The 22940-nt window shown below is 33.1% G+C and overlaps 3 protein-coding genes across 5 annotated transcripts; all 3 read right to left on the reverse strand.

Moving 5' to 3' along the window:
- Window positions 1-800: 800 nt before the first annotated feature.
- On the reverse strand, window positions 801-8437 carry LOC18102375 (stress-response A/B barrel domain-containing protein HS1). 2 transcript variants are annotated; one of them, XM_052456690.1, is made up of 3 exons: window positions 8343-8437; window positions 1619-1786; window positions 801-1172 (listed from the first exon to the last, which is right to left on the reverse strand). In XM_052456690.1, the coding sequence occupies exons 2-3, from the start codon at window positions 1756-1758 to the stop codon at window positions 983-985; spliced, it is 330 nt and encodes a 109-aa protein (XP_052312650.1). In that variant the 5' UTR covers window positions 1759-1786; window positions 8343-8437; the 3' UTR covers window positions 801-982. The 2 variants fall into 2 exon arrangements, with proteins under 2 accessions (XP_052312650.1, XP_006378193.3); XM_006378131.3 differs by lacking the exon at window positions 8343-8437 and having other exon boundaries at window positions 1619-1925.
- Window positions 7320-8346, reverse strand: LOC18102378 (stress-response A/B barrel domain-containing protein HS1). Its single transcript, XM_006378134.3, has 2 exons — window positions 8193-8346; window positions 7320-7667 (listed from the first exon to the last, which is right to left on the reverse strand). Exons 1-2 carry the CDS (start codon window positions 8330-8332, stop codon window positions 7478-7480), a joined length of 330 nt encoding a protein of 109 aa, XP_006378196.2. The 5' UTR covers window positions 8333-8346; the 3' UTR covers window positions 7320-7477.
- Window positions 8438-15511: 7074 nt separating the features above from the next.
- LOC18102380 (uncharacterized) lies at window positions 15512-22681 on the reverse strand. Of its 2 annotated transcripts, XM_006378136.3 has the most exons (11): window positions 22127-22673; window positions 21936-22055; window positions 21573-21709; window positions 20894-20943; window positions 20696-20796; window positions 20125-20209; window positions 18967-19075; window positions 16905-17076; window positions 16523-16594; window positions 16242-16355; window positions 15512-16128 (listed from the first exon to the last, which is right to left on the reverse strand). In XM_006378136.3, exons 1-11 carry the CDS (start codon window positions 22226-22228, stop codon window positions 16036-16038), a joined length of 1155 nt encoding a protein of 384 aa, XP_006378198.3. In that variant the 5' UTR covers window positions 22229-22673; the 3' UTR covers window positions 15512-16035. The 2 variants fall into 2 exon arrangements, with proteins under 2 accessions (XP_006378198.3, XP_024465240.1); XM_024609472.2 differs by lacking the exon at window positions 21936-22055 and having other exon boundaries at window positions 22127-22681.
- Window positions 22682-22940: the final 259 nt, after the last annotated feature.

A 22940-nucleotide genomic window follows, 5' to 3' on the forward strand; every position in this document is an offset into this window, starting at 1 on the left:
TTAATTTTTAAATATTATTATATATTTTTATTTGAATTTTAATATCAATATTTTTTCAGTATCTAAATATCGAATAGGCTAAATGCATGCTGCTCTTAAAGAGGGAAATTTCTTCAATGGACAGGGGTTCTGACATTTTCCTCTTAGAGCAGGCACATTTTCTGAATTATGAAGCAGGTTCTAGTTTTTACTGATATTTGAGAACTGACAAGGGGCGTTTTGAGCATGTAACAACATGAATAGGAACTGGGCACATGGCTCTCTGATGCAAGTCGATGAAGGATACCGTGCTGGAGATCAAGGTAAATCCACTTCTCATATTATGACCGAACAGAGAATCTTTACGGCATCTCATCACTTGCTCTGATCAATTCAATTTGGTCAGTGCTTGAGCCTGACAAGAAAAGAAATTGCATTTCCTGCTGAAAGTTAAAGATTTTATTTTGTGATCAGAATTCGAAGTACAGATTCATGAAAATCCATCTCTACCGAGTAGCTGCTCGGTGATACAATTGTTCATATGTTCTCTTGGCATCTTTATGGGTGGAGCCTTTCTAGGGGTTTCATTAGCTGTGTTGGAAGGAACTACAAGGCTAGGTCTTATCCACCTTCTGGTCATCAGCCTGGATGAAAGAAACTGTGTTATAAAACGGGCATTGAGAGATTCCACGGCAATATGCTATTGTCGTATAATAAGAAAGCACCGAGCAGAGGCCACATCAATGGTTCAGACATGGTGAGCGAAAGAAGATGAAACTCTACAGAAAAAAATAAATTGCAGACCTCAACACGTAAAGAAGTGCAAACAAAGCAAAAGGGCTCAACACTACCGAATGTCATTGAATTCAGATTAGCAATTCCACAAAACAAGCCGAAATCAAATCGTTGCGAAACTCTCCCCATTGGGAGACCACAACAGCAGGATTTATTTATTTATTTATAATACGGCAGCGGAATGTTGGGTGCCCATAAGTCCAACAATTTAGAAGCGAGCAACAGTAGGCTTGTAGTCAAACACAATGACTTTCTCCAGAGCAGGCAAGAAGAGGCCGCCAAAATCAACATGAGCTGGATGACCTATGTACTCTGCAATGCCCTCTTTACTCTCACAGGTAGACTCAAAGATATGGGTGAAACCTTGATGCATGTTCTCAATGCTCACGTCTGTGCCCCTATCATATCATGTTGAACGATAACAAGTGTTAGATATTTTCTGGCAGAACCATCAAAAGTGTTTCAGTGATCAAGAAACTAATTGATCACAGTAAACTCCAATATTTTTCATATCAAATTAATACCAACAACACAAACATCAACAACCTGGTCATTTAATAACAAGTACTTATCCTGATTAATACTTGTTTATCATCGTCAAGCTTCGTATATGTGATTGGTGAATGATAATACCTGGAGCTCCATTCAAAATTTGATGAAAAACATGTAGTCAACTTATAATATTCATTGAAATTCCTATCTAAATGCCAAGAAGACAACAGTCAATTAGGCTAGATGTAATATTAATATATACCCTTCTAAACATCAAGGGATTTTGTTGTTCTGTTCCCTCTACCAAATGCAGAAAGAAAGAGAGATTATGCAGTAGAATATTGTTGATTACCATTCGAAAGCTTTCATGGGTTCGATGAGATTGACGAGATTAGCATAACCCTTGATGAGTTTCTCAATTTCATCAGATGGGATTCCTTCCTTGAATTTTGCCAACAATACGTGCTTCACTACTCCTTTTGCTTCTTCCATGAGAACAGTATCTCTCTCTCTCTCTCTCTCTCGCTTGCTCTCTGTTTTTGTTTCTTCGAGATTTCTACCGACACTTAGGGAATCGGGCTTCTTGAAAACCAAGCTGGACGCCTTTTTGACATTTTTTTTCCATTGCACAAGTCTCATCGAACACCTAGGCATTCTGTGCCGCGGATTGAATTAATTTGTTTTTAATATAAAACAATATTTAGACTTTATTAATAATATTTTTAAAAAAATTATAAATTAATAATATATTGCATGTCAAATGATATCTTTGTAAAATATCTAGATATTAACACATTAAATAACATTTTTATTTAATAAAATAGATCTGGATTAACCTGTAAAATTCACGGAAATAATCTCAAAAAAATAAAATAGAAATCTCAATCCTTAATTAATTCAATTTAAAAGGAAAAAAATTAGAAAAAAAAACACTCAATTTTAAAATAATAAACAATTACATTGCTTAGACGAGACTAGATAGAATGACGTTTATGAAAATTCCTCAAGGGATCTGTCACGCCATTGTCACACCCATGCACAGAGCAAACACTCCTAACGTACTTCCCCTAGTTATTATGGGATGGACATCGGTCATTGTAATCGTTATTCTACGCAAAGCCCTCCAGACTCCCAAGGGCTCAACAGACAAAGAGCAAGGAGACAGTCTGTACATGAGCACACCTAAGGGAATGTTTATAGTCCCTATCAGTGGAGGTTCTCTCCCTTATCCAAACGCATATTGAAAACTTGACTCCCGAAGGACTACTTTTCCATGAATATGAGTTTGGATAACTATGACGGCTTAGCCGATCCAAGATAGCATATGCAAAATGTGTGTCGTAACTTGGAGTTGATCATCGAAGACTATGACTCAATGTACAAGATATTCCCTTCAACCTTCAGAAGATTTGCTCGTGCTTGGTATAACAACGTGAAACCAAATTCTATTAAAGGTTTCAGTGATCTTTGTGAGAAGCTAGTAGCACGTTTTAGAACTAGTATACCCACCAAGAGAACCTCCACATAGCTTTTTTATGTAGCCCAACAAGAGGGCAAGTCTACATGAGCATTTTTTAGGAGATTCAACGCGGAGATGCTCAAAGTGGAAGAATTAATTGAACCAATAGCTTCTGAAGCCTTAATAAGAGGAATAAGGGAACATGCCCAATGGAAAAAACTTTATGTTTTACCAAATAAAAGCTTGTCCAAAGTAAAGCAATTCATAGAAAATTATATAAGGATTGAAAAGGTCAGCTTACTTTAACATGGACCTCTTTATTTATTTAAGGACAACGAACGTCAACAATTTTCTAAGGGAAGTAATCAGGGTACCCAAAAACATTCTCTTATACTTGTTACTCAGATCATCTCAGTATGTATAATCCTAGATAAGAATGTAAGTTTCTTAAATATGAATGACATATTCGAAATGACTTTTTCATTTTCTCCAGATGGTCCCTTAAGACGATAAACCCACCAAACTCCAAGGGATAAACATAGTCTCCCCAATGCTTTATACACCACTCTCCAAAGGATTGATGTGATCTTTCCAATGCTATATGCATCAATATTTAAGGGATAGACATAGTCTTCCCAGTGCTATATTCACCACTTACCAATGGAGATTACATCTCCCTAAGGGCAACAACCCCAACATGGTGTTGTACAAAGAAACAATTAAGAATTGTCCCTAGAGGAAAGAGAACATTAAGGAGGGCCAATAGGCATGGAGTGCGGAAATATATGGTATTATTATCCAATATCCTTCAGGTACGTAAACGCCTCCCACCTTTTATCTTAAAAGGATGACGATACGTTTTTTTTAGCAAAGTTGTCATCTTAACCTCTCTAAAGCCTTTACATGCAAAATCACATGTTAAAGGCTTGAGGGGCAACTGATGAGTCAATTTTATTAAGTTTTTATTTATTTATTTTGTAAACGTATGAGTTTTACATGTATGCCAGACCCAATACACTTGGACTTGGCAGTGCACCAAGTTCAAGGTGGCGTGGGTCTGGCACGCATGTCAAACCCAATACGCTTGGATTTGGCAGTTAGCCAAGTCCAAGGCGCCTAGACTTGGCAGTATGCCAAGTCCGAGGTCAATACGCTTGGACTTGACAGTGCACCAAGTCCAAGGTAGCGTGGGTCTAGCACACATGCTAGACTCAATACGCTTGGACTTGGCAGTACGGTAGGTCCAAGGTGGCGTGGGTATGGCACGCATGCCAGATTCAATATGCTTAGACTTGGAAGTTAGACAAGTCCAAGGTAGCGTGGGTCAAGCAAACATGTCAGACCCAATACGCTTAAGGTAGTGTGGGTCTGGCATGCATACCATAACCAATACGCTTGAATATGACAAGCAGCCAAATTTAAGACACTTGGACTTGGCAGTTCGCCAAGTCCAAGGTGGCGTGGGTCTGGCACGCATGCCAGACTCAATAAGCTTAAGCTGGCGTGGGTCTGGCACGCATGTCATACCTAATATGCTTGGATGTGGCAAGTAGCCAAATCCAAGACACTTGGACTTGGCAGTTCGCCAAGTCCAAGGTGTCGTGGGTCTGGCACGCTTACCATATCCAATACACTTGGACTTGGTAGTCAGTTATGTCCAAGGCACTTGGATTTCATAATGCACCAAGTCTAAGGTAGAGTGGGTCTAGGAGGCATGCCAGACCCAATACACTTGGACTTGACAGTCAGCCAAGTCCGAGGTGGCGTGGGTCTGGCACGCATGTCAGACCCATTACGCTTGGACTTGGCAGTTTGCCAGGTTCAAGGTGGTGTGGGTGTGGCACACATGCCAGACTCAAAGTACTTGGACTTGACAGTACGACAAGTCCAATGAGACGTGGGTCTAACACGCATGCCAGACCCAATACGCTTGGACTTGACAGTTAGCCAAGTCTAGGACACGTGGACTTGGCAGTACGACAGGTCTAAGATTGCATGGATCTGACACGTATGGCAAACCCTATTTCCAAGCTAGTCAGATTTTTAAGATATCATCAATTACGTAAGGTGAAAGTGAAAACAAAGAAAAAATAAAAAAGGATGCTACCTACTTTGAAGGCACCAACATTGGCTTATAAAAAAAAATCTCTAGAAAATACTAAGATAAACAAGAGAGACTAATATCAAGCTCTATTACATGACTACTTATGCATCATATAAAACCTTAAATATTATAAATTAAGTTTTTTAAATTACCTATAATCTGTATAATACCTCATTTGCACTTAATTTTGACTATTAAAACTCTAAAAACTTAAAAATAAAAGCCAATAATTAAAATAAAAAAAAATAATAAAAACACATAAAATTCAAAAAATATTTTAATTGGACATTTGTTATTTTCTTATATTATATTTGGTTTCTTTTGAAAAAATGATTTATATCTTTTGACAAACTCTACTACTATTAAAAAGGTCTCTATAATTAAGAGGTTAAATAAACTCTTTATTTATGTCTATATATTTAATATTTGTCATGCTTATATTAAAAAACAACTTTTTTAAAATAAAATGATATGTGAAAACTATAATTTTAATATTATCAAGTTAAAATTAGGTGAAAGGTGATTATTAAAAAAAATATATGTTTTCTTACTTCTTTCATAATTAACTGAAGAACATACTTTATTTACCCGTGCTGAAATATTTGATTGGACAAAAATACCTTTAAAATTTTAGAATTATTGCATGTGTTAAAAAAACTATGCTAAATATATTGTCCTACTTTTAAAAAACTTGCATATATTGTCTTACTTCGAAAAATTCTACTTGTCAAAATTAAAAAGACTTGAATGCGATAATTAAACTCTATATCTTAATATTTATCTTATTTATTTTATGTTAAAAAGTCTCTCTTTGAAATAGAAGCATTTTTAAGAACTATAAAGCTAATATAATCATGCAGGAATTGAATTAAAATTATGTATATGTATTGTATATATTGATAGTTTTACTCAAATTTTGTTTCTTCATGATATTTTATTATTATTTTCAATTTATAAAATTAAATTAACTTTTTGATAAAACTTTAATTGATACACAATTGCTTGTGCCAAAACACTAGTTTAGTAAAGAACATGTAAAATATCAGGTATTACCTAAACACTCTAAATAAACTAAAGTTTTTATAGTGTTTTATCGTTAATAGTATCAGTAAAGCATCTTAATATATTTTTTAATAATTTTATAATAAATTTATATCACAACTCAGCCTATTAGTGTGTGTGACATGTCAAAGATCTCAGGTTTAAACACTAGAAAGCACATTTATTTTTTAAAATGTGATAGAAAACAAGTTGTCTATCACATTTTTTTTCCTAAAAAACCAAAAATAAAAATAAAGCAGGGCCAAACATTGGACCTGATTAGTTGCTCTAACTTTTTTTTTTACACTGAGAAAAATTTACTAGATTTACTTACGTTTTAGTTTTGATTTAATTTTTAAATACTATTATAAATTTTTATTTGAATTTTAATATGTATATTTTTTCAGTATCTAAATATCTAATAGACTAAATGCATGCTGCAAAGAGGGAAATTTCTTTAATGGACAGATCATGATATCTTTGATTAAGCACTAATAAGAGATGGCACATTTTCTGAATTATGTAAGCAGGTTTTAGTTCTTACTGATATTTGAGAACTGACAAGGGGCGTTTTGAGCATGTAACAGCATGAATAGGATAGAGAGAACACAGGCAGATGCCAACGGACCACAAACAAGCAAATGATGCTAGAATCTCCCAGCCATTAGCAACACCTACAACAAGCATATCTACTCATCCGCTCCAAATTACATTTGAGGAAAACTGCATATTCATTTAGCAGATTTCTTAACATCAATTCACTGCTATGAGTGCTATCAGCTGGTCAAAACGTGGAGCCTGATGAATGTGAGCAGGCTAGCAAATGCAAAGCCGAAGAACACAGTTAAATCCAATTGAGTTTAACTGTGCAGGTTGTTGAAAGAAAATGGGCACATGGCTCTCTGATGCAAGTCGATGAAAGATACCGTGCTGGAGATCAAGGTAAATCCACTTCTCAAATTATGACCGAACAGAGAATCTTTACGGCATCTCAGCACTTGCTCTGATCAATTCAATTTGGTCAGTGCTTGAGCCTGACAAGAAAAGAAATTGCATTTCCTGCTGAAAGTTAAAGATTTTATTGTGTGATCAGAATTCGAAGTACAGATTCATGAAAATCCATCTCTACGCAGTAGCTGTTCGGTGATACAATTGTTCATATGTTCTCTTGGCATCTTTATGGGTGGAGCCTTTCTAGGGGTTTCATTAGCTGTGTTAGAAGGAACTACAAGGCTAGGTCTTATCCACCTTCTGGTCATCAGCCTGGATGAAAGAAAGTGAGTTATAAAACGGGCATTGAGAGATTCCACGGCAATATGCTATTGTCATATAATAAGAAAGCACCGAGCAGAGGCCACATCAATGGTTCAGTCATGGTGACCGAAAGAAGAGGAGAAACTCTACAGAAAAAAATAAATTGCAGACCTCAACACGTAAAGAAGTGCAAACAAAGCAAAAGGGCTCAACACCATCGAATGTCATTGAATTCAGATTAGCAATTCCACAAAACAAGCCGAAATCAAATCCTTGGGAGACCACAACAGCAGGATTTATTTATTTCTTTATAATACAGCAGCGGAATGTTGGATGCCCATAAGTCCAACAATTTAGAAGCGAGCAACAGTAGGCTTGTAGTCAAACACAATGACTTTCTCCAGAGCAGGCAAGAAGAGGCCGCCAAAATCAACATGAGCTGGATGACCTATGTACTCTGCAATGCCCTCTTTACTCTCAAAGGTAGACTCAAAGATATGGGTGAAACCTTGATGCATGTTCTCAATGCTCACGTCTGTGCCCCTATCATATCATGTTGAACGATAACAAGTGTTAGATATTTGCTGGCAGAACCATCAAAGTGTTTCAGTGATCAAGAAACTAATTGATCACAGTAAACTCCAATATTTTTCATATCAAATTAATACCAACAACACAAACATCAACAACCTGGTCATTTACTAACAAGTACTTATCCTGATTAATACTTGTTTATCTTCATCAAGCTTCGTATATGTGATTGGTGAATGATAATACCTGGAGCTCCATTCAAAATTTGATGAAAAACATGTAGTCAACTTATAATATTCATTGAAATTCCTATCTAAATGCCAAGAAGACAACAGTCAATTAGGCTAGATGTAATATTAATATATACCCTTCTAAACATCAAGGGATTTTGTTGTTCTGTTCCCTCTACCAAATGCAGAAAGAAAGAGAGATTATGCAGTCGAATATTGTTAATTACCAAATGCAAAAAGAAAGAATATTGTTAATTACCAAAGGCAAAAAGAAAGAGAGATTATGCAGTAGAATATTGTTAATTACCATTCGAAAGCTTTCATGGGTTCGATGAGATTGACGAGATTAGCATAACCCTTGATGAGTTTCTCAATTTCATCAGATGGGATTCCTTCCTTGAATTTTGCCAGCAATACGTGCTTCACTACTCCCTTTGCTTCTTCCATGACAACAGTATCTCTCTCTCGCTTGCTCTCTGTTTTTGTTTCTTCGAGATTTCTACTGGCACTAAAGGAATCGGGCTTCTTGAAAACCAAGCTGGACGCCTTTTTGACATTTTTCTTCCGTTGCACAAGTCTCATTGAATTAATTTGTTTTTAATATAAAAAAATATTTAGACTTTACTAATAAATTTTTTAAAATATATATATATATATAAATTAATAATATATTACATGTCAAATGATATTTTAAAAAATATTTAAATATTAACACATTAAATAATATTTTTATTTAATAAAATAATTCTGGATTAACCAGCAAAATTCATAGAGATAATCCTAAAAAAATAAATTAAAAATTTCAATTTTTAATTAACTTAATTTAAATAAAAAATATTTTAAAAAACACTTAATTTTAAATAAATAGACTTAAATGAACTCGAGTCAATCAGTCAAACTGACGATCTAGATCATACAAATAATTAGATTTAATAATTTTTTATTTTTAAAATTATTTTTCATTTAATTAGATCAAAATATAGTGTATAAGATTTTTTTGTATGAAATATTTTAATAAATAAGTTAAATCACGTTACCAAACATAGCTTATAGTATATTATAAAATGTTATTTTTTTTAATAAATTAGGTTTTTCACTTTTCCATTTTATCCTCTTTTTTTCGCAACCTAATCAACATTTGACAATGTTAGCTCTCCATCCATCCATTTGTTAGTGAGAATTGAAACATTTCGTCAAAATGTACATGCTGATTAACTGTTTTTATCCTTACTTCTTCTTCTTCTTCTTTTTTTTTTTTTTTCTATTTCTCTAATAATTAAAATTTTTAGTTTAAATTAGACTGGTTGAGAACAACTAGGGGTGATGATTTTCGGTTCGGTTCGGTTTTTTTAGAAAAAAAACTAGTTTAAACCGGTTTGGCTCGGTTTTCTCGGTTTTTTTCGGTTTGGCTCGGTTTGACTCAGTTTTTTTCTGGTTTTTTTCGATTTAGGTTTGGTTTGATTCGGTTTTTTCAGTTTTAGGCTTATAAAACCAAAACCGAACCGGTCGGTTTTTTCAAAATTTTAATCGGTTTTTTTCACGGTTCGGTTATTTTTTTCCGGTTTTCTCTGTTTAATCGGTTTTTTCAGTTTTTTTTGCTCACCCTAATAACAACCATCCATCTTCATTAATTTTATACTCAATTTCTCTCGTCTTTACAAGGGGAAAAAAAAAAGATTCTCCTTTCATGTGATGCATAAAAATGACAAAAATTGGAGTAATTAAGGATCAGTAAAATATCAATTTGGCCCAAAAGGTTTTTTTTTTCCAATCATGAAGAAAATTGATTAAAAAAATCATAATAGGAAACTGACTTCGTGCTGCAAAGAGCATAATATGGAACATCTCTTTTGGCCTCAATTAAGAAAATATACAAATTTTACAAAACGTTGTATGCAACAAAGCCTCCATGGTCAAAGCATAATATGGAACGTTGCATGCAACAACGAAGAAGGTTAGACTTAAAATTAATATTTTTTATTTTATTAAGCTTTATTTATTTTTGTATTTTGAAAGCGTTTTGAAAAATTTAAAAATTTTTATATTTTTGTTTGTTTCAAATTAATATTTTTTTGTATTTTTATATCATTTTGATGCGCTAATATCAAAAATAATTTTTAAAAACTAAAAAAAATATTATTTTGATATATTTATGAGTGAATTAAAAGCACTTTGAAAAGCAATCATAATCACTCTCTAACACGCTTGAAAAAACCACTAACTTTGCATGTTCATGTTTCAAAAACACCTATCCTTGGGCTATCAGGACAGTATAATTAATGTTTTTGGTGTTGTTTTTTAAAATATTTTTTATTTAAAAATATATTAAATAATATTTTTTATAAAATTATTTTTAATATTAATACATCAAATAATCTAAAATTATTAAAAAATTAATTTAAAACAAAAATAATTTAAGAATTTAATATTCTTCCACAAGTGTGCAAGATCACACAAAATCTTATTTAAGAATTTAATTTGGTTTCTTAAATGATCCCGTATCCCAGACCACACTTGTGTGATCCGGTTCGATATTAGTAAAGGATTTAGATTATACAATTGTTGGGTAAATTTATAAGTTATGGAGTTAATTTGGAATGATATTTTTTTTATTAAAAAAATATTATTGGTTTCGAAGAAACATGTAACTATATTTTTTCAGTTCAGGTGTGGTATCTAAGTCCCTTAGCTATACCTCTGTTTCTTCCTGTGCAAAAGAATGCTCTATTTTATGATAATAGATGGCTTTTGGTTTTGATTCTCGGTTTGAATTAGGTTTAATCAGATCAATCGAATCATAAATGTATTTATCAGATTATTCGAGTTTGATAAAATTAATATCAAAACTTATTCAAATTGAAACCCGGCCTGGCCAAGTCAATTTTTATGTTCTTTTTTCTTTTTCTATCTTTCTTCTATGTTGTAAATACTAAGTAATTACAGTGTGAACATCATAAATTTTTTTGATATCTGCTATATAGTTTTCTTTTAATATTCTTACGCAAGAGTGCAGTATCACACAAAAACTTATTTTGGTTAATTTAATTTGTTTGGAGATCCCGCATCTAATATTATAGTTATCGTAGGGTCTGATTTAGTGAAGGATTTGAGTCACTGGATTATAAGGTCAATTTTTCAGGTAATCAAAACAACCTGATTTAATTTTTTTTTTATCAAAACAATATCATTTTATTTTTAAAAAAAAAAACAAATCTTTGGTTTTAACTTGGCTAGGTTTTGACCGAGTTTATCAAGTTACATGTCAACCCGCTAGTCACCCAGGTGTAGCTTGGTCAATGTCAACACCAATTTAAATTAATACCCGACCCGATAAAGCTTCAAGTTACAAATTTACCGAGTTAACTTATTGGGCGAACCAAGTTTACTTATTGTTTCCAACGCAAAGGGTTAATTCATTTTCTTTTCATTGTATAAATTATAACTTGAGATATTTGATCTCGAACGATAGGTTGAATATCAAGATAATTATTTAATGAAAATGGTGAAAAAATTATCATTTCCCAAAAATGTTTCAAGTGAAACATTATGAAGTTTTAGATTGAAAATAGTTTACATATCAACGCTACATTATGGATTGAATACTTTTTCTATAAGAATGTAACAAAACATATTTAGGTAATAGACAATTATTTAACTTTGTTATTAAACCTAATTTAGAAGATCAACCTTGAAATCTTTCTATTCGACTTCTTGCCTAATTTAAGTTTAAAATTAAAATATATGATAGTGGGCTTGATGTGACCCATTTAACTTGACCTACTAATGGCAATCCGTCCAATTAGTAAAAAACAAATATAAGGATGAAACTGAGAGAGAAAAAACTTCACGACCCAACTTCCTTCCTAAACCAGGTTTAAAGTTAAATCGTGTGGGAGTTTCTCCAACATGACCTAGTTGACTTAGCCAACAAAGGCAACCTAGTCAACTGATAAAAAAAATTATGATAATGAAATTGAGAAAAAAAAATGAAATTAAGAGAAGAAAAAAAAACCCTCTTAACTTTAGTCTTTGTCTAGCCCAGGTTTAAAATTTAATTGCGTGGAAGTTGCCCTAAGATGATTCAGTTAAGTTGGTCAGTTTAAAGTCAACCCAAACGATTATTAAAAAAAGTGTAAGGATGAAATTGAGAAAACAAAAGGATAAGATTAAAAGAAATAAAAAAGAGAGAGAAATGAAAAAAAAAAGAGGGGTTGAATTGGAAAAAAAAAAAAAGAAAGAGAGCTTCAATGCTCATATAAATGATGAATCTGTATTAACTTTCCCCGTGTTTTTTAGTATAGTAGGGTAATAATGTTTGTTTTACCCTTATATTCGTAGCAAGAGTCAATCTTTTTTGTGTTTCATTTTTTTTAATCAATTTCTCCCATAATTGAAAAAATATTGTCATTTAAAATTTCACTTTAAAATAAAAATACATTAGAATATAACAATTTGTATTTAGGTTTAGGAATACACTAGTTGGATTCCAGTGCATTGTTGTTGAAGCAAACTATAGGAAAATACTAGTTATTTAACTCGCACTCCATTGTAGGTTGTAAATTTTTTTTCCAAGAAATTACCGGGTATGCATGCTACTTCGATGTGTTTTTTTAAATAAAAAAATTCAAAGAGTAAATCAAAAAGCTTATGCAAGCATCTAATTAAATAAATTGATAAACATATATATAAATAAACGAAAAGAAGTTGTTAACAATAACTAAAAGAAAAATTGAGCAGAAAATAAGAAAAGAATGTAGATTAAGATATTCAATCACACAAAATGAGACATCATCTGATTGTGTTTATTGAACTTGTTTATTTAAATCAATAAAAGATAAATCCACACCCTAAAAAACTTGTGACCTAAAAGATAAACACAAATGAAACTAACTGAATAAATTCATAACCTAAAAAAATATTACACAAGGATGAACACATTAGAAATATTATTTAAAAATGAATATTCTTTTTATTCTGAGAAATAAAGTTCATTTGTATATAAAAAAATTATAAATTAGAATAATATCTTGAAAAATCAAATACAAAAAAAATTTAATAAAAAAAATTATATTAAAAAAAACATGCAAAACTCTTGATCTAAGTCATGTGACTGGGATAAACTCATGGAAAAGAAATTGAAGATAATCACAAAACCAATATTTAAAAACAAAACCTAATGTAAAATGATAAGATCGTATGAAACCAAATCTCTAACAAATCAAATGTCAAAAGATGAAACAAAAAAAAAAATCAATCATATAAAAGGATCTAAAATAATAAGGGTGAAAATAAAGAAAAAAAATGAATTAGAGGGCAAATAAAGATTTTCAATTGGAGGGTTAAATTGAATTGAAAAATAGCTTTAACCAAAAGAAAAAAAAATCAAAAGAATAAGGGTCAAAATGAGAATAATAAAACAACAAAAACTTTGATTGAATGATGAAATTGAAAGTCAAAAAAACCTTTAACGAAAGAGTCAAGGAAAACAATTAAAAAAAAAAGACCAAAATGAAAAACAAAACATATGAGAAATTGTAATTGAATAACTAAATTGAAAAAAACTTCTATAAAAGAAAAAAAAACATAATAAAAAATTAAAAGAATGAGGACTGAAATTGAAAAAAAAAAAAGGAGCAATCGTGCCCTTTACCTGGTAGGAGAGAGAAAAGAAAAAAAAACGATCATTGTTGACAATCAGACTACCATACGCCGTCATGTGCCACACCATATAAAAGAGAACATGGTGGCAAATCCACAAAGACAATAGAATATCAGGTTTGGTCATCGAGTGGCATCACACGTTACACCTGAATGACTTAAACGCCATCCACTCGCTAGCGCTTGCTGAGCACGCGCTAACAACGTTTTGATTAAAAATTAAAAATCAATGTGAAAATATCAAAATGCCCCCATAACCCTGGTAATTAGCCAAAAACTCATGTGAAAGTACATAAATACCCCAAATGCAAAGCTTATTTATTGTCTTTTCTATTGCCAAATATGTACTTTAATTGTATATGAATAATGAAAAAACTAAAAACACCATTGTTCAATAGCCTAATAACGTTTTGATCATGGGGTAAAGAAATATTTTTATTGTTCAAAAGTTTATGAAATTTCAAAAAAGCCATTGATTAACAACTCTAAATTTTGTTGACTCTAAGGGTAAAAAAATATTTTTACCGTGTAAAAAAAAAAAGAATTAGACACCCCGCAAACAATCTTTTAATTACCAATAGGCCAATGAAAAAGACCAAAGCACCCTCACCCTCACCCTTAAGGCTTCTTTTTTTTTTTTTTCACTCAAGGGTAAAGAGGAATATACAAGTGTTACGATGGAGTTGTTTTTCATAATCATTAACTAAAAACTAAAAGGATCAGCGGAAACCAGCTTGTTTATATGAACAATAAAAGAGATGATGACCTCCTCCTTTTTTTTTCCTTCTTATTTTTTTTTAAAAATTATGCCTTCCATTTTTCTTCTTACAATTAAATCTTTTTATTTTTATTTTTTAATTTCATTATTCAATACTTCACTGATTTTGTTTTAGTTTGCTTTCCATAATAATATCGTAGTCACAAACAAACATCTCGGGCATTGTTTTTGTGCTCAATTTTGCGAGGATTTATTTTTGTTTAAAAAATTTATAAAATTCATTGGAGTCCATGATTAAAGTTGCGGGTTTGACGGGTTAAGTTATGAAACTCAAATTGATCCAATATATCGTGTCTCAATATTAAAAAAAATTGTCATCTTGAATTTTTTAAAGCAAAGCCATTTTTTTGATCGATCATTTGGGTTGTCTTTGGCTCGCCAAGTCAACTAGGTCATACTTTTTGTTTTCCTTTTTTTTTTCTCAAATCATTTTTGGTTTTTTTTCCTTCAAATTCATCCTTCGATATTTGATTAATTTTTAATTAGTTTTCGTAATTTATTTTGGTTTACTTTCTACGAGATTATCATATTCCAAATAAATATTATTTTTAATTGGTTTTCATAATTTATCTTGGTTGACTTTCTATGAGTTTATCATATTCTCAAATATATATTATGATATTTAATCAATGCTTAATTTTATGAGCGTTTATTTTTGTTATCATATTAAGTTAAAATATTTATAAAAAAAAAAAACAAAATTGTTAAACCAAGTGGAAATCCATGATCCAGATTGTTCGTTTGGCAGGTTAATCCGCGACGTTCAAGTCAATTTAATGTACCGTCATCTCAATATTAAAAAAATATTATCTTAAATAAAATTTAAAGTCAAACCATAATTTTTATTGGTCGTCAAGTTGACCAGATCAAGTCGAAACAACTTCCACATGAATTAATATTAAACTTGAGTTAGACAAAAAGTTAGGTCAAAATATTTTAAAGTTGACCTGATAGATTAATTCCACAACTTTAACATCTTGCTTTTTTTTTTTTTTTTTGTGGATGTAAATTCTCTTTAAATAAAATTATTGAGGAATTTTGCCTAAAAATTATATTTCTTCCTGCTGAATTTAAATTGTTGCAGTTATTAGGAATATATATTTTAATTGGTATAAAATTAAATAAAATTAAAAAAAAAAAAACCCCGCCGAAGCGCCCTGGCTAGTCACAACTAGACAATCAAGATCCCAGGAGCCAAGCGTCTCATTCGTAATTGCATTATTTGCTGCCCAACTAACAGGTTCATGCTGTGGAGTCCACGTAAAACAAGAAATACTTGCTAATAGAAAGGGAATAAAAGCGTGAAGTGTCCGCGAAGAACTAACTTGCTGCTGAGTCCGATGATTGGCAAATGCATCATGCACCATCTCCAAACTCATGGAACAGTCTGAAACTCCACTCTTATGGTAGCAAGAGTTGGGCAAAACGATACAGCTGAAATTCCACTCCATAACCAGGCTTTCAAGCACGTGTGCCTTAAGGAACGCCTGCTGGAAAATGTTTCAGACTGCTTCATGAGTAAACATTCCTCAATTATGGAAAATGAATTTGGCTATTCGGTCCTTTGATTGAAGCATCCTAGAAACACTTAATCGATCAACAATCCTTGAGCAACTGTCTATCCCAATTGTGACGTGAGTGATCATACAATAAGATGATCAGGGAAAGAAATATATATGGGGATCCCTATCCCTGACATAAACCAGAGGCCACTTCAAATCCCAAACAGAAAGCAATTTGAATAGCAGGGAAGAAGCAGGGCACTATCTTCCACCATCATTGGCTGCCTGAAAGGATTTAATTGAATCTACAAGGCAGATGCATCGATTAATATCGAATCGAATCGAATCGAGCAGCAGTTTTAAGAATTGAATGATTTTAGACTACTATGAAGAGGGAAGAAGCAATGTGAAAACGCACCGGAAGTGAGAGAGAACGACCAGTTACACTTTTTATGCAGCAGGCAGCTAGATGACAGGCTTCTTCACAATAATCAGAAAATATAGCCGGGACATTCATCTCCTTTATCAGTTCCTGGCATGCTCATTTCATCAACCAGAATAGAATGAGGGCTTAATACTCGAATCATCTTAAAAAAAAAAAAAAATGTAAAAAGTAGCAGCTTCCTTGCTAGGATTTTCTTGCACACAAATGCACAGAAATTAGATAAAGAAAAATGCTTAAGAGTATCGATGACATACAATGGTAGGCAACCAGCTAGGATAAGCAGCAATTCCAGCATTTGGAGCAATTATTAAATGAGGAAACAAATCCTGTGAACAATAAATCGTAAGAATAAGCGAGAAGTACCACCTCTTTAAACAAATGATTAAAAACACATGCAAATAGAACAAGGTGATAAATGTGCATGTGATGTTGAACAAAAAAGAGATAGAGAAAGATTGAAGGGTAGAGATGATGAAGAAAGCTAGGCAACAGAGAGGCCGAGAAAATGCAGTTTCAATAACATCCAAAGCTGTCTAAAAATTTAACATTAGATGCTTTATACAGAGGCACCAAAGAACGGGGGTCCTCTATCAGTATGGATATGAATATATTTTCAGAGACAAGTGGGAAGAAAACCTCAGCTAAATCCCTGTAACGTTCATGGTATAATCCGCTGCGAAGCTGTAGGGTCACTGATGTAGATTTACTGGTGATTGCAATCTGGCTGAGATTCTCACTTGAAAAATTGCAAATGCAATCTGCATCCAGGCATCGAGCATAACTACATAGAATAATCTTCTCACCATCCCTGTTCATGAAGATAAAAAAACAAAGAATATATCATGAGCTGCTATAAGCATACCAATTTTGGTTCAACAAAGAGATTGCCACATAGCAGATGTATTAATACTTAGGGTTTCATTACATAGAGAATTTCTGCTAAGGTTTAGCAACCCCATCAGGTATTGATTTATGGACATACCATATAACAGAAACCTTAACTAGTTATAAACATGAATACATAAATTGGTTAAAAGGCAATAAGAAGAAGATTAGAGAACTAATTAAGAACGAACACCTCACCCAAGCAAACCTCAATATAAAGAAAATCAAGAATGCGAAACCCCATAGTGAGGTAAGGCTCCACACATAATTAATTGAAGGGAAAATTACATTTAACATGCTACAGTTTGGTCCAAATTGCGATTACCCACTATAGTTTAAAAAATTACTATTTACATCTTGGGTCAACAAAAGTTTTCAAATCTAACAAATTGACCATAATACCCTCATATTTTACCAGTGCAATCTTTGCTTCGCTTCAAGACTGTTTCTAAACATTGGTTTCATCTCATTACAAGCTCCAACTTATTGACAACCATTACCAACATCCCTCAAACCCAAAACTCTTTGTCATGCTCTCACTACGGTGAGAATTATATAGCATATCAATGCTTCCCGGTAGAACAAATATAGATTCACATTGGACATAGAGAGGTTTGCCGCAGGAATTGTGGGTTCTAGTAATGGTTTACTTTGTTTAAGTATCCATTCAAAGATATCTAATTGTAATGCTCATATAATATGGAATCCAGCAACAAGACAATATTGAGTTACCTTCTCATGAGAAAAATGGTTGCATTCAAGCTAAAAGGTTTGGTTTCCATCATGGTATAAACCACTACAAATTGTTGCAATTTGTTTACAAATTGAAGGGCCAGCTGGAAGATAAGGTTTTTATAGATACCCAAATTGGTTCTTCAGAAGGATTTGTGTAAATATTTGATTATTCATCAATCACTATGCATTAATGTAATTATAAACTATCTACATGTGAAGGGACTAGCAAAAGAAATGTGAGTCTTTTAATTTGTTCTATTTGTTTTGCCTATAGTTGCTTCTGTAATTATTAAAACGAGAGGCAACAATTTATTTACCAATACATGTTCACAGGTGCTTTCCAACTTCCTTGATAAAAAAAGGATGACCTAGTTCACTGATTTGGTATAAGATTGCCTCTGCAATATTTGGCTTGCTGCTCCGAAAAGCCATATGGTGTTTGATAAAATTCCAATACCAAAATTTATGCTCAAGAGTTCACTGGTTGAAGACTTATTTGAGCATAGATTGTGGATGGATATGAAGTTTATTGGCTTTGATTCAAATGGGTTATATGAAATTGAGGTTAATTTTGCATTGCAGACAAGGCGTTTGATGAAATGCCACTATGAAAGTTTTAGCTCTAAAGAAGGTTGTAATATTAGTTTGATGGCAAAGTAGTAATTATCAATTTAATGGCAAGGTTGTAATATTAATATTGCAATGGTTATTTAGTCATTAAAAGGAAAATAATTAAAAGAAAAATAATGGCAATCATGTAAATAACCAAACAGTTTTTGCTGACTTTTTTGGATAAGGATGTTAAGTTTAATGCGCTAATAAAGTCCGGAATGTAAACTGTAATTTTTCAAACTATAACAGGTAATTGTAATATAGATCAAACTACCGGATGTTATGGGTAATTTTCTCTTAATTGAATAAACATAAATCCTCACATTGAACTAGTGCAATGGGAATTGACACACTACTCAAGAGAAGATGAGGAGGCCCTCACCACAATCAACAAGGCTGACTTGCACTTACCAAAAACAATCACAACTAAATACTCAAAGATATGATGATCAAGTTCGCAACTGACCTTTGTTGTGGAATTGCAGGTCCAATAAACTCTATATGAACTTGCACACCAGGGAACAGAGCAAGCAACTCTCCAAAGGCAGCAAGTTGTAGAAGCTCCTTTTCAGGCCCTATTGAGATTCAATTAAAAAAAACTCAAATCAGAAAACAGCAAATATAATACTGTAGAGTGTAGAGGTCATTGTGTTCAGAGAAGTGGCTGCTATTAAAAAAGAAAAGTCAAAGAAGTAAATATCCCCATCTTTATAACTCATATTAGAAGACATGCGGAAGAGAAATTTAGCAAATTCAATTGCCACACACCTTAATGTCAATACCTTGTTATTTACCAAAAAAGAAGGGTGTCTTGACATGGAAAACCATACTTTGTCTGATGCATATGACTGAATACAATTTCCAAGTTCCAGATGAAAGAAAGCAATGATGATAATGATCATTAAAGAATTGGATCATGTATCAACGTCCAATTATGGGAAAAGAAAAGGTTTTCATCACAACAATTATTTATTTAGGGTACCTCAATTCTTTTTTTTTTCTTTGAAAACCACGAGCGAAACCACCACCCCCCCCCCCCCCCCCCCCCCCCCCCCCGCCCTCTCTATGGGGCGGGAGTTGGAAACTCAATTGGCCCAAATATATTAAGAGCTTCATGATGTAAAATGAAACAACATACTACCATACATTGTAGTTCATTCTTAAAAGTATTATATTGTCCCTGATGAAGTCTTTCCTTCATTTATTCTTTTGGCTGGGGGAGGATCCAGAAAACACATGGTGAAGATCAAACTACTCCTTGATGAGAAACAATACACCACATTAACAAGAAAGCATATATTCACATCTCTATAGCTCATGGACATGTAAGGAACATCAACCTTGATAAACTTGGTTCCTAGGGCCAAAAGGTCCAACTTTTCAACTTAATCTTATGCAATGTCGTGGGTCAAAGTCAAAATCCTGTTAGTTGATATAACAGATGAATTATAACATCGTTGTAGTTCAAAAACAGGACAGGTATGGGGTTAATTCAATAGAAGTTGCACATAAAGTTAGTAAAAATCATGTGATGTTGTATGTTGCATAAAGAAAAGCAAGAGAAAAAATCACAACAGGATAACATTTCAGAAAAATCATCAACCTTCTATACCACAATACTTACCAAGATAGTGTATGCACAGTTTACGAGTTTCAACAGTCGAGCTCCATGCACAAGCAATATGAGCAGCATGGTAAATTGTAAGTGGCTGAAATATAGAAATAAAGATCAATTACCTCATCTGTGTGTCTATAATGGAATGCAGGCACTAAAAGTAACTTGAGGTCATTTCTTTTATACATTTACTTTATTTGTTGACATTGTGTTTTAAACTTTATACTCGTAGATCCCAAGGGGATGCTTACAATTTAGTTTCCTTACCAAACGCGCTTTCACATGAAATCAACAACAGCAGACGCAAATTTTGGTCAAAAACAGCAAACAGAACTTAAACCCACAGATCTTGAGCTTTAAAATAACAGAGAAAATTTCTTAAGGACATATAGAGAATTTAGAAAAATCCACTCTGGAAACCTAAGCATTCAAATGCAGACAACTCTAAACCTAAGTGCTTGATTGCAGCATTAAGTCTTAATCATATTAAGAGCAAAGAGATCATAGAATTAGCATCAATTGAGGAACAGCTTTACAAATCCCCTATCTCAACTAGTTACTAACACCACACATTTCATACCCAGTGAAGAAGTAAAGCAACGGGTGAATGAAGAGGAATGCACCTCCACTCATAGTAATCAAACCAACTGCTTAAACATTCTGATATTGGAGATATGGGCCCTGCATAATCATATGAAGAATTATACAGCCATCAAACTACAACCAAAAGAAAAAAAACAAATAAAGAACGAAAGAAAGTAGAAACAAAATACAATACCATGGCACGGGCATAGGTCACCTAAGAGATTCCAACCACCATCCTTTGACCTATCAATGATATAAAATACATAACAAAGTTTAAAATGAACTCAAATAAATCCTGAGTAGTTTGTCAATTATGATAGCTGCCTGTAGTGATTCACGTGCTTATCAAATATCTTTCTTGTGGCTTTAACATGTTGCACAAACAAGCACTGAAAATTGCTAGAACTGTCCAAACAGAGGCTTTCCTTTGTGACATGTACAATAATTCAACAAAAGAGCAAGTCTAAAATACACAATGAGCACATCTAAGATACACAGTTTTCCTAGCTAGAACAAAAACTGAGAAATCTTTTTAATCCATCCACATAGATGGAGCCCATTGGGATACATTTTTGCCTTTATTGTTTGTGTATAAAGTACTTTTTCAGAATCGTCAATCGTTTCAGATTTCAACCCGACATTTACTATTCAAGGCTGATTCTAAATTCTGGAATAGATACAAAACTACATCTCTTAGGGTTGCTTTCCCAAGAACTTTTTTCTTAACTGACACGATGTTACATGCTTTCAGTTTGCTTAGCTAGCTTCGTGTTATCCTTCAGTTATTAGAGTTATTAGACATTTTCTGTCGTGGAATTTCGTTAGGCAAGAACCATTCACATTTATAAGCACTGCTGAGGAGTAACAGTAACCTCAAAGAATCAAAGGAAGCTAGTGATGATGTTGCCTCCTCAGAGTCAAAGCAGCAGCATTCATGCATCCACATTCCAAGTTGATGGATGCCTCTTTTGCTCAGGAATGAACACCTACTCCCTGGTTTTTCACACACCTGTCAAGAAAGCATAGTGTTTTGGTAAGTTAGCACATTTAAAAAACTTATTTTGTAAAATAACACAAACGCTTAAATATTTAGGAGAAAGCATAGTGTTTTGGTAAGTCATCTGCAACTCGTGAAAATAAACTAATTTTTTAATTGTGATATTTTATATCTTTTTTTCTGTGTAAGAAAAGAAAAGCACTTAAAAAACAAAAATAATAACAAGTGCAGTGCCTACCTGAGAAGTGGCTGTAGCTTCTTGAGAAAAAGTAAAAGGGAAATCATTTAAGACATCTACACGCTTCATTTGTTGCTCTAATCTTTCACACTCTTCTTTATGCTCATTCCAGTGCGACATCTATGGCAAAAATAAAAAATATATCCTTCAAATTACTCCAGGTAAAAATAAAAAGATAAATTTGAGGTTACCTGATGAGAGACCGAGCAATAAGCAACTGCGCCACAGCGACCGCAGCGTCTGCGAGCTGAGCCCATACACCGAGTTCCACGCCCCTTTCCGGCGCACTCCATCACCGATTCCTCTCAGCTAAGCCAGTCGCTGAATCAATTGATGATCTGATGGAAATTAAAAACTACCTATGGCCCAGTAATCTCAGTCCGGTTTTCTCTTACAGCCCATTGAGCTAGGACACTACTAGGGACAGTGTTATCACATGGAAGGGAAAGTTATAGCATGGTTTCAAGAGATGGAGGAGGCAGACATAATTACAAGTTGGAAGTTTCTCTAAAGCTTTACAAATCAGATTTGGATTATCATCATATGATAATCCTACGAAGGCCCTTATTAGCCTTAAACAATCAACAATAGCGGAGCAGTACAAAACTCAATTTGAGATTATTTCAAACCAGGTGCGTGAGCTTTTAATAGACTTAGTTGTTTTTTGGGTTCGGGATGCTTAATCCCACTCTAGGTTAAAGGTAGCTTGTGGTTGAGTCCGGATGCAAAAAAACCAAATTTTAGTTTTAAAATGCAATTGGTGGTCTAGATTTGTTGGAGGTGTGAACTGTGAACAAACAAGCTCTTCCAATTTAAGTAAAAAATACTTTATTAGTCCATAAATTAACATGAGCCCAATTAAAAGAGAAGAGGGAGAAGGGTCTTTGTTTTAAATGTAACGGTAAGTGGAACTCGGACCACAAATTATTTCTCATTAACTCTAAAATAAAGGTAAATGTCGTAATGTCAAGTTTATGTTACAATTTCAAACAATTTTGTTGGTAA

The sequence above is a fragment of the Populus trichocarpa genome, chromosome 10 (genome assembly GCF_000002775.5).
Source record: "Populus trichocarpa isolate Nisqually-1 chromosome 10, P.trichocarpa_v4.1, whole genome shotgun sequence".
Classification (NCBI taxonomy): domain Eukaryota; kingdom Viridiplantae; phylum Streptophyta; class Magnoliopsida; order Malpighiales; family Salicaceae; genus Populus; species Populus trichocarpa.